Here is a 12,236-nt window from a genome sequence, read left to right on the forward strand (position 1 = left end):
CACTCCAGTCTGGGCGACAGAGTGAGACTCCAACTCAAAAAAAAAAAAGAAAAGAAAAAGGGAAGAAAAGGCTCTGGGAAGACTCTGGTGACCTAAGGACAGAGCATTAGTCCCCTTTCCAGCAGCACACGAAGGGTCCTTCCCTCAGCAGGCTCCCAACACCCTAGCCTCGGCCCGTTACTCCCCTCTGTGGAGAGGGCAGAAGTGCCAGCCTCTCCTGCCTGAACGGGATCCCTGCACAGCTCAACGGGAGCTGGTGGGGAACAGGGCAGAACTGCCCAAAGCTGTTCCCAGCTTCTCTGGCACTGCTGTTAGAAGGTGAGGACTCAACAGGTACCTGGGCCGGGGTCTGTTCTGAGAAGCCGCCCTTACCCCCACCCGGGGCTCCAGGCTCTTCCACCCAACCAGCTCCCAGTAATCCCCATCTGCGGGTCACAGGCATCACAGGCCTAGCGTGTCCAAGACCAGATTTTGAAGCTTTGCCTCTCAAGCCTGCCCCTTCCCCACTCTTCCTCAGCCCAAGCATGGGACCCTGTCCTCGCTCAGTCCCTGAACTCTGGAGTCACTCCTGACTCTTCACACCCTCATATTCCACATCTGGTAAATTCACAAATCTGTCAGTTCTACCCTTCAAAAGTTGCTAGGATTCAGCTACGGCTTACTACATTTCTCCCCCAACTCTGGTCCAGGCTGCGTTATTCTCTGGATTATTAAAATAGCTTCCCTGCTAACCTACCTGCTTCTGCTCTTTCCCCTCCATCTTCTCAACAGGGCAGTCAGAGTGAGCCTGTTAAAACAGAGACCAGAACAAGCCACGGCTCTACTCCAAACCCCAGAAGGATTCCCATGTCACTCAGAACAAGCCCAGAGTCATCAACTAGACCTGCAGCTCCTACAGGGTCTGGCTCTCCGTTAATGCTCAGCTTTGCAATAAAAGTCACCTTTTATTCCCTCCACTCCAGCCACAGTGGTCTCGTTGCTGTTACTCAATTGTATCAAGCATGCTTCCACCTCAGGGCCTTTGCACTGGCTGTTTCCTATGGCCAGAATGCCCGTACACCAGGTATCTTTGTGGCTTGCTCTCACTTCCATTAGTTCTTAAGTCATCTTTCCAGCAAAGCCTTCCCCGTCCACACTCTGATTTTTTTTCACACCCCCTCCGACATTCCTTGGCACTATTCCCTTCTATACTTTTTCTCCTTAGCACATGTGGTGTGCACTTACTTAGAACATCAATGTTTTTCTCTTTTACAACACTGTAGGTTCCATGAGGACAGGGAAATTTTGGTCTGTAAATTTTTTGGTCAGCACCTAGAGCAGTGCCTGGTGTGCAGTGGATGTTCAATATATGTAATAAATAAACAAATATATAAATGCACAATGGGACACGACATCTTGGCACATCAGGTATTTCTTGCGTATTTTGCTACAGAGTAGCAGACACTATTCATTATTCAGCCAATATAATATCCTTCTCCTCTCCTCCTTACAAACAGAACCTCCTCTGATGTGGGCTGCAAAATGTGCCTACCAAAGTATACTTGCTTACACAGGTCTTGGATTGTCCATTAGGTCCCGTCTACAAGGCGGCAGAAAGCTGCCCATGTTCTGATACAAAGGGACAGATTCAGCTGGGGCTTTTGCCCCTTCCATTCCCTTTCTCCTGACTGGAACACAAAGCAATGCGTGAAGACAAGGCACCCATTTTCTGACCATGAGACTAGACGTAGATGCAACTCGGAGCAACAAGACTGAAGCAGCCAAGTTACCTAGTGAGCGGCGAGGCCACCGTACCCACGGTTAGTCAACCCCTTTCTGGTTAAGTCCCTACAGTGGTATTTCCTTTACATGATGTGAAAAGCAATTCTAACTTGACACACAGGTCAAAGGCAAGAAGACAGACGCTATATGTGGCTATTGGGGGTGACCTGACTGCTGGTGAGGGCTGGAGCTATGGGGTCTCCACTCGTCCATCTCCTTCTCTACCCACAGTGCACACCACACCACATCCCTAACTTGCTTGTTTCTTCCCATGGTAACTAAACAGAACCAAACATCCTAATCATTGGAAGGAGAAGGACCCTGGTAAAAGTTTTCCTTTCAAAACTGCATGAACACCTCAACTAATCTTCAGAAAATGCCTCAGTCCAGACAGGTGAGTTTTCTGCATGAGTGGGGTTTCACCACCTTAAACTATCAAAATTCTTTAACCTTTTCAGCAAAATTCACAAAAATATATTATACATTTCCCTGTATTTTAAAACAAAGCCTAAAAACAATGATTTTCGTAATGATTCAAAGTCATTAAATTCCAAGATAATGGAACTTTGACTTGGAAAAAAACCTTAGAGATGGATTCTAATGTAATCGCTTTCTTTTAGAACCTCGGAGAAGGTTGTCAGTTCATTCACAGTCACTCACCTGGTGGACTGTCCCCAGATGATGTGATGCAGTCATTACCTCAAGAGTGATAAAGGTCGTGTAATCTCCTCTTATACCGCATGAGCTTTTCGTACTTCCTCTGCCACTAGTTTCAACTTTCAGCCATCCCTTCTCCCCATACAAAGTATACCTACATGCAGTTTCCCTGGTCAAGCTTATTAAAGGTCTGTGTAAAGTAAGAGTTCCCAGCCAGGCTCAGTGGCTCAGCCCGTAATCCCGTGTCTTGGGAGGCTGAGGTGAGTGGATTGCCTGAGCCCGCGGGTTCGAGACCCGCCTGGGCAACTTGGTGAGACCTCATCTCTACAATAAATCAAAAATTAGCTGGGCGTGGTAGTGCGCGCCTGTAGTTCCAGCTACTTGGAAGGCTGAGGCAGAAGGATCGCTGGAGCCCAGCAGGTTGAGGCTGCGGTGGCTGGGAGCGGCCACTGCACTTCAGTCAGAGTGAGACTCCAACTCAAAAAAAAAAAAAAAAAAACAAAGTAAGAGTTCCAACTATCCTGAGGGAGGGCTCCAGTGTAAAGTTCTCCAAGTATGGACCCTGTCGGACATGTCATTTTCTATCTGAACTTTGGGTAGGGTTGATTTTTTACTTTTCAATCCTTTGCAGATAAATGATATCACTTAGATAATGGTAGAATGTGCCAGAAAAACAGGGACCCTTAAAACAGCACAGAGCTCAGAATCTAGTTTTAGTATTTTTTGAGTGGCAGGAGTGAAACTGCCGGATTTAAAAGCAAAACTATTGAACTTTGATGGATTTTATGCCATCAGAAAGGTAGATATATATAGGTACAGACAAATGTGTTTTATACTGAAGGACTATATTAGAATTTTTCAAAAGATCAAGTCTGGAATACGAAGTTATCTGCACAGGCCTGCAGATAACACGGAAGAGTGTCACTATTTCTTGTCTCTCCTGTATCCCCTTTATTTTTATTTCCTCTATAAACAATCCTATCACATCCTCTAAGCCAGGCATTCCCAGACTGTGGGTGGCGGTTCCTGTGAGGAGCCTTCCCAAGCAAGTACATATGAGCTTTCTCTGAAGTCCAAATAAGAGATGTCTCACACATGTGTGAACTACTATCCTGCAACTGTGTATAGATGCTATTGTAGTCAATACAATTCAAATTCATTTTTTTACATAGTTATTCATTCACAGCAGATTTTCCAATTAAGTTTTTCATCAACTTAAGTGACACTCAAAGGGCAAGAGAGGATCCTGGTGGCCTGGGAACACTTGGAGATTGCCACCATAAGCCATTTTCTCATCCCAAGTCACTCACCTCCTTATTGCCACTTATCTAAATAACATCTGCCTCTAGACCCACCTTCAGAGCGAAACACTGAAGAAAAAAAGTCTTTCTGAAACATCCTATCCCCACAATGACTTTTATCATCTCTTACTGTCTACAGTTTTATATTTTAGTTACCCTTGTGCATGTTTTCTCCTAATACACATTTTTATTTAAGGTGAAGATGCTTCCTCTGTTTCCCCTTTGAATTTCCAACAGCACTTTGAACGTGGAGAAAGTATTTTATATTCCCCCTACTCACTAATATCCACTTAGACCTGATATTGAATAAAAAGAATGTGGGCTTTAGAATCCTCACCAAAACGAGGTCTGAATTTCTTGTGACCTTGTGTGTGTCTCTTAAGCTCTCTGAGCCTCAATTCCTCCACGGGGAAAAAAAGAGTAGAATTAACCTACTTTATATGGCTGCCCAGAGGAACATATGAGGTAACACGAATAAAGGTAGCTACCAGAGTGGCTGTCAGAAAACAAACTCAAAAAATGTTTAAAAAAATTATTTAAGACATGAAAATTCTTTCCCCCCCCCTTCAAATTTTAACTAAAGCTAAAGAGGTTTCATTTGACCACTTAACTGGCTGAAATGCAAGAGAATGCAAAATGGAAGCTTCTCCGACTCCATGTGGGGCATAGGGCCTCAGGATTTGAAGCCTAACTACAGAGAAGTAAGTGCTCCCTGCAAGCTAAGCTGCTTTAAGAAGCACGCAGGGAGCCGGGCTCGGTGGCTCAGCCTGTAATCCCACGCCTTTGGGAGGCTGAGGTGAGTGAATTGCCTGAGCCCGCGGGTTCGAGACTCGCCTGGGCAACTTGACGAGACCTCACCTCTACAATAAATCAAAAAAATGAGCCGGGCGTGGTAGTGCGCGCCTGTAACTCCAGCTACTCAGAAGGCTGAGGCGGAAGGATCGCCAGAGCCCAGCAGGTCGAGGCTGCGGTGGCCGGGAGCGGCCCCTGCACTCCAGTCTGGGTGACAGAGTGAGACTCCAACTCAAAAAAAAAAAAAGAAGCACACAGGGCTCCAGCCGAGACAGGCCGCAGACACCCAGGTAACCAACTGACTGACTCACGCGAAATTTTAACTCACCTCTACCTGTGACTGTGGGGCTGCTGTTCCATGTTTCCTCTAACTCAAAACCCCGTCCTTGAAGGGGCAAATCTCATCTTTTTAAGCAGAAAACCTAAAACGACGTCAGTGAAGAGAACCTGGGTGGCTGGGGAAGGTCCGAAAATGTCCAAGCAGAAAACTCCAGACAACAATCAAACCCACTCACTGCCATAATTTCCTAAGGAGAAGTGCTTTGCCTACCCCAACCCCCACCCCCTGGAAAGTCTTGCTTGTCACACCTAAGGGATGCTGCTGGCATTCAAAGTTGGGGAGGTGGCTAAACATCCTGCGCCCCTCACGACAAAGAACCGTTCGGTCAAAGATGCTGACAGTGCTGAGGCTGAGAAGTCCTGCTCTGTGAGAACAATTTGGGTTCATTATTCTCATTCTATTTTTTACCGTATATATTCAATAAACAGATCAATAAAAGAAAACAACTTCTTGCATAAACAAAAACATGCACACACTGCAAGAAGATCAGAGATGGAAGCTACGCTGAGAACAAGACTGAGGTGACTTCTTCTATCACAAGATGGGCAATGACGAACACGTGCACTGGCTTCTACCCTTCATTATTCTTTATTCATTTATTCTCATTGAGCTGAGCAAACTAAGCCTATATTGCTCAAATTCAGAATATAATTCTTAAACAGCTTAAAGGAGTATTTCTTCTGAATATATCTTTTCTGATGACCATATCTGAGACAGACACCTGAAGAACAGCGATGTCCCCTTCCTCCCTCACCATGACAGCCACACTGCCACTAGTCTGGACAATCCTATATTCTTGTCTTTCCATTCCTCTCTGAACTTCCCAAAACATATCTACTGAACACCTGCTCCAGGCCGCGGGTCTACTGTATAGCCAGGGCACAGCACTGAGCAAAACATGCCCAAACCTCTCCTCTCCTAAAGCTTACATTTATGGGAAGGGTCACAGACAGTAAACAAAGAAAAATATAAAATAATTCCAGGTAGTAGTAGGTAGACTTTGGAAAGAGTCAGGAGCCAGACTGCATAGGGCACTGTGGGCCTGGAGAAGGAGTATGGACTAGATTCTACATGTGAGAGGAAGCCACTGGAGTGCTATGACTGATCTCAGCTGTCAAAGGGTCACCCTGCTGCTGGGGAAGAACGGACGGCAGGGGGCATGCATGGAAGCAAGGACCCCAGTTACCAAGCTGCTGCTATGGCCCAAGCAGAGACAAAGGCTTAAACCAGAGTCGTGGTAACAGATGTGGGAAGAAATGATTCGATTCATGAATCCCCTTAGACACCAACATCTTAGAGCTCAAAGAGGCCTTAGAAGTAACTAATTTTAGTCTGTCGCTTTACAGATGATAAAACTCTAGCCCAAAGATTGTGAAGTGAGTCAATACTCAAGTGCTGACAAAACCCAGACTTCCTGGCTCTGTCACTACACCTCCACCCTTACTGGCCAACCCTGGGGCTGGGGCAGGGAATGCAGGAGACAGGCAGGCATAGGAACGCTCTAGAAGGTAGTCCTGGTCAGTACCACCTTTGCTTTGGGCAAGGTTGCCGATAACCTCCTAGCCAAATCCAGTGGTCCCTTCTTTGAGCTCTGCAGCATCTGACACTTCCGACTGCTTTTATTTTTTTCCCAAGAGCCCCTCTTTCCTAGGCTCGGATCCTGTCTCGCCCTCCTTTAGCCCCTTACCAGTCTCACTCACCTGCTAACCATCCTACCCCGTCCATGTCACTGTTTCCCCAAGCTGCTGTCTGGGACACTCTTTCTTCCTTTCTCATCCACAGAGGACACTGACTGTTGGCCTCCTTGACACCTCTTCCCTGGGCTTGGGTAGCTGCCTGAGTCCCTCCGGAGGTGCCCCCCTTCACATTCCACACCAGGTGCCTTCAGGGGTGTGGCCTCATGACCTATACCTTGCCGATCGGCATCTTCCAACTTCCTCCAACCTGGTCAGAGTTCACGGTGGCTGGGAAAGCCAAGGAAGGACAGTTCCCCTTTCCCATGAGCTCTGAGCCTGCAGCAACCCCACTTAACCACCCCCTGCCACCATCACGAGGAGAGAGCCCCAAGCTGCCAGGGCCAACACATGGAACATGAGCATGAGCATGATGGAAGACCAAGACCAGAGAAGCTGAGTCTTGAGGTGAATACTCGAGCCCTGACCCCTGAAGCCAAATACATTCTTGAGCTTTTTAGTGACTCGGGCCAATAACTTGCCTTTCTGCATCAGTCAAACTGGATCTCCTGCCTCCTGCAAGAAAGATCCTGTCTGGTCCCTCCTCCCCATGTGCTCCCTCTCAGTGCCCACTTAAATACTGATGACTCCAGAGCCCTCCCTCCCTCCCTTCCCCCCGCCCCCCAGTACAAACCAGACTCTTCATAGCTCCAGATTCATCCACCCACTTCATAGATGTTTTCTTCCACATGTCACATTTGGGCACCTCAGATAAAACATGCACAAAACGGAATTCGTCATCTCTACTGTTGCCACCCCAATATGGTACTCTTCATGTTTTCTCTATCCTAAATAAAAGATCACCACCCACCCAATCTCAGGAGAGAAACTTGGGACATCCTCAGCCATTCTTGCCAGCTAATCCTGACAGAGCTAAGTCCTGCCTGACACTTTCCATGTGACCTTGGGTAGATTGATGAGCAAGTCTGATCCTTGGTTTTCCATACTGACTCTCTAGGATCGAACGAGATAATGCCGGTGAAGCAATAAATGTCAGTTTGTTTCATTCCCTATCACAAACATCCAGTGTATTGCTAAACTCCAACTCAAAACTTATCCTTGACACTACTGCCCCAGCCTAGGGCCTTGCCGTCTTATGGCTGGATGACTCACAGACATTTCTATCTCATCTTCAGGTCTTCCATCTCACCCCCACTCCAATCCATCCTCCCCATTGTCGCCAGGGTGACCATCCCCAGCATAAGCCTAGTCATGCTGTGCTATTCCCTACACCTGCAGAACCCATTCCTTTGGGATACCCTTCCCTCCCCTATCCTGACCTGCTCACTGCTCCCCAACACGAACCGCTGTGCTCCAGCCCTGTGACTGCACATGGTTTCTGCTACCTGGAACACCCTTCTCCCACTTCCCCTGCCTAGAGCTCATCCTTAAGACTTGGTGGAAAAGTCACTGCAGAAGTCAAAGAAGACACAGACTGGCTAACGAGGCTCGCAAGCAGGGTCAAAGCCCAACTTCCCTGGTGCCACAGAGAGGAGGGAAACTGCCAAAATGAAAAGGAAAAAAGGCAGTAATTTGAAATATTTTTTAATGGAGAAAAGCGAAGAAAGAACGGAAAAGAAAGAGAAAACTTAAGAAAATATTTATCTTGAAATAGGAGAGGACTTCCTAAGCAAAACATAAAACCTGAAAACAAAAACAATAAGAGATTTAACCCTGTAAACATTAAATACTTCTGCACAATCAAAAGTATAATAATAAGCAAAGTTGGGGAAGAAGATATGAAAGGCAACATATTTAACTTATTACCAAGAAAAGGACTGAAGTCCAGAATTTTGACAGAGCCTCCCAAACTGAAGAAATTACGGACAATTCAACAAAAAAACTAGCAAAAGATGTAATAGAGCAATTAAAGGAAATATAAGTCAATTTAAGCTTTCTCTTTAGGGCAAACGTAGAAGACACTATCAACATTTAAAATGCACATAACTCTGATATGAAATGGTCTTCAGATCTAGGTTAAACTTTTTTTTTCTTTAGTTGGAATCTCACTCTGTCGCCCAGACTGGAGTGCAGTGACCTCTCCCGGCCACCGCAGTCCCGACCTGCTGGGCTCCGGCGATCCTTCCACCTCAGCCTTCCAAGTAGCTGGAACTACAGGTGCGTGCTACCACACCCAGTTAATTTTTGATTTATTGTAGAGACGAAGTCTCGCCAAGTTGCCCCAGCGGGTCTCGAACCCGCGGGCTCAGGCAATCCACTCACTTCAGCTTCCCAAAGTGCTGGGATTACAGGCTGAGCCACCAAGTCCGGCCTAGGTTAAACTTTTAAAATGCCCTATGCAGAATATAGAGTACACTCCTTTTGAAAGGGAGAAAATAGAAGACACACTTTATTTACCAGTAAGTGCATGGACTATATATGAAAGAATGCATAAAACTGGCAAAATTTCTTACATCCACAAAGGAAGATGGAGGGCCAGGGAACAGGAAACAGGAACGGGAGGGAGATGTCACCTTCTATAACTCCTGAATGCTGTGCCTTCCAGATATACTACTTATCTCCAAACAAGTAACCTTAAATACTATAAATACATTCTATGCCTTTTTCTGCACAATCTCCCGAACATCAATAAACAAAGGGAACTCCACTTAAATAACTGCTTAAAATCTACATTCTCTTTGACCTGTCAATCCTACTTCTAGGAATAACTTTATCCAGAAATACCCTACAAATACACACATAAATAAAGATACACAGATTAAGTTGGAAGCAATCTAAGAATCCATCAATAGAGAAATGTTTAAATAAATTATAGTGAATGCAGACTATGAAATATATGCAGTTCTTCAAAGAATGAAACATGACAGGTTTATCTGTTATTGATACTGACAGACTTCTAAGTCATAGTTAAATCAAAAACAGTAAACCAGAGCCCCCCATTTATGATTTTTTTTTGACGGGGGGGGTCTTGCTATGTGACCCAGGCTGGATTTGAACTTCTGAACTCAAAGAATACATCTGCCTCACTTCCAAGCAGCTGGGACTACAGGTGCATGCCACCACACCCAGCTTCATTTACATATTTTTTTAAAAGTAAACTCAATACATTCAGGTTGGTCCTAAAGTTGGAGATGCAGATAATATTAATTTATCATGTTTTACACTATAATATAAATAAAGTCTGCGTGTTATATATTCACCTTTATTACCAGATTTGGTGAGCAAATAATTATACACTGAGAATGACCTAGAAAGAAATATGTGTATAGTGGTTACCTCTAAGGTAGGGAGAGAGAGAACAGAGGGAACTTTAATTTCTTTTCCTATATGTTTCTGTTTTTAGAAATATTTTATAAAACTCATTTTTAAAAAATTACGATATTCCAGGCACACTTTACATTATTTACCCAAGGTCACAAGTTTGTAAGGGGCAGGGCTGGGATACCGGCTGGCTGCCTTCAGACTGTGCTCTTAACACAGCATTCTCTCACCTATCACTGGAGTATAAAACAGAAACCAAAATCGATGGAAATGTACGTCCTTCTGTTTTACCCTGGCCAGCTGAAAACACCTTCCTTTAGACTCTCAGGGTGCCCTGAACATATCTGCCATGAATGTCACCCTCTCCCCCGCTGGTCACACGTAACGTGCAAGGAAATCCATAAAAACTAGTTGTAAGCATTCTCTTTTGGTATAGAAACAGTCACAGATGAGGACTGGGTGAATGAATGAAGTATTGAGTCATAAAGTCAATCCGTCCTCCAAACTCCTCACAGCATCAATAGTTATCTCTAGTTTTGCTGATGTTTTTTGTTCTTAAAAACAGTAAGAAGACAGCACTTCTCCCCCACAGTCACGCTTTACCGCATCTCAGAATGACAGTGCTTCCTATGGTCTAACACAGAAGTTGCAAACCTCTGTCTGCAGGCCACAATCAGCCTGCACACATCACTGGGCTATCCTGCACATTTAGGAAAATGTTGTGAAGTAGTTGCCATCTTTAAAAATATGAAGCTCTTTTCCATAAAAATATACAGCTTCCCTCCAAACTGCGATGCCGGTAACAAGGTGCTGGAGCCTGCGGGAGGCACAAGGAGCCTCCTGCACGGGGACTTCCCGACTGGTCACAGCCGGCAGGGAGTGTATCCTACAGAACTGTACCTCCTTTTGCTGACATTCAGGTCAGTTCCAGTTCAGCCCATTCTGCCTTCCAGGGAACCCAAACAGAGCTCACATCCCTCCGACCACACAGTGCTCCTTTACCTCTCAGACAACTTCCAGTGCACCGGCTGCAACACAGAGAACCATTTGGCTACTTGAGGCCTTGGATCTAGTTCTAAAATGCTGAGCAGGCCTCCTTAGGAGGTGCCTCTGTTTTCCATGAAAGGGCAGTGGAGCTATAGAGCAGGGAGGAGTCCCGAGTTAAAGGACCCACTTGAGGTATAAGGAAGTCCCAAGAACAGCACTGCCCAGCCAGAGACCTGTGTTCAATCTTGGGTGCTTATTAGCGAGGCCGTGTACTTCACCTCTCCTGAGTCCCGGTTTCCTCACTTATCAAATGGGCTCCTAGAACTTTACAAGGCTGTTGTGTAAAGGAAATAAAAGTGTATGAAAGTGCCTGTAAGCACCTTACAAGTATAAAATAAGACTGGTGTGGATGAGGCCAGGAAGAGGGGTGCTCTGGAAGAAGTGACAGGAATGGGTGCATGTTGGAAGAAGAGCCCCTGTCTGTGTGACCTGAGGTCCCTCCCACCTCCTCTTTCTGCCCCCAGGGCCTGGGAAATGCCTCTCTTCACCCACTCCCAGTGGCTGCAGTAAAACTGATTACAGGGGGAAACCACCTATTCCCCTAAGCCTTAGCTCCCCAGAGCTCATCTGGAGGTCCAGGTCACTGAGGGAGGAGAGGCCAGGCTGAAACCACGGCCGGCTCCAGAAAGGAGGCACAGGGACTGCGGATCTACCCCAGCCTCCAGCAGGCCGAGATAGGCTTGCCTGATGTTATCAGTATCCCCAATGGGCAGATCAAGGAACTGGGGTCTTTTCCCTCCAAAACCACATACCACCTTCATAGGGAAGAGGATCAAGTGAGCTGCTCTTTAAAGCACTCTGCAAGAGAGATGAAAGGTAACAATAATGAAAAAAAATAGTCTCAAAGATGTGCTCTAAAGCGACGCCAAGGCGCGGCGTGGTCACTGGCGAGCAGACCCCTCTGAAGCACAAGGGATCACCCCAGTTATCTATCCAGCAGCCGTTCTCAGCCCGCATGCCTTTGTCCAAAGGTTGCAGGGGCTACCCCGGCCCAGGAGCCGCGGAGGGCCGGCCAGGCCTCCCTCCACCCCCCAAACTAACCGTATCTTCCTCTAGCAGAGCCGAGGGGCACAGGAGCCCACCCCACGGCGCCAGGGGACGCCCGGGCGCGCCGCCCGCCCCGGCTCGGGTAGACGGCGCCCGAGTCCCGGCTGCGAGGACGCCGCTCACCTGGTCCTCACGGATGCCAGTCGAGGGTCGCGGCCGCCTCTCCCCACGCCCCCTTCCCGAGCGGAACGAGGAGCCCTCGGTCCCAGGGGCGCGGCCCCCATCGGCCGGGTCCGGGGCACACACTGACGCCCTCCCTTCCCGGGGGCTCGGCGGGGGCGTTGGGCGGCGCCGGAGGCACGCGGGGGGGCGCACCCAGCCGGGGGGGGGGGGGGC

The 12,236-nt window shown here is 47.1% G+C and overlaps 1 protein-coding gene across 1 annotated transcript in view; it reads right to left on the reverse strand.

Moving 5' to 3' along the window:
* GPR161 (G protein-coupled receptor 161) overlaps positions 1-12,227 on the reverse strand; it is a 43,916-nt gene extending 31,689 nt beyond the window's left edge. Inside the window, exon 1 of the mRNA XM_008067596.1 lies at positions 12,024-12,227. Within this exon, the coding sequence (XP_008065787.1) occupies positions 12,024-12,124 (101 nt within the window). The 5' untranslated portion in view covers positions 12,125-12,227. The remainder of the gene's footprint in view (positions 1-12,023) is intronic.
* Between the last annotated feature and the right edge of the window lie 9 nt (positions 12,228-12,236).

Source organism: Carlito syrichta, unplaced genomic scaffold (genome assembly GCF_000164805.1).
Source record: "Carlito syrichta isolate Samal-C Ts95f unplaced genomic scaffold, Tarsius_syrichta-2.0.1 Scaffold309719, whole genome shotgun sequence".
Lineage (NCBI taxonomy): Eukaryota > Metazoa > Chordata > Mammalia > Primates > Tarsiidae > Carlito > Carlito syrichta.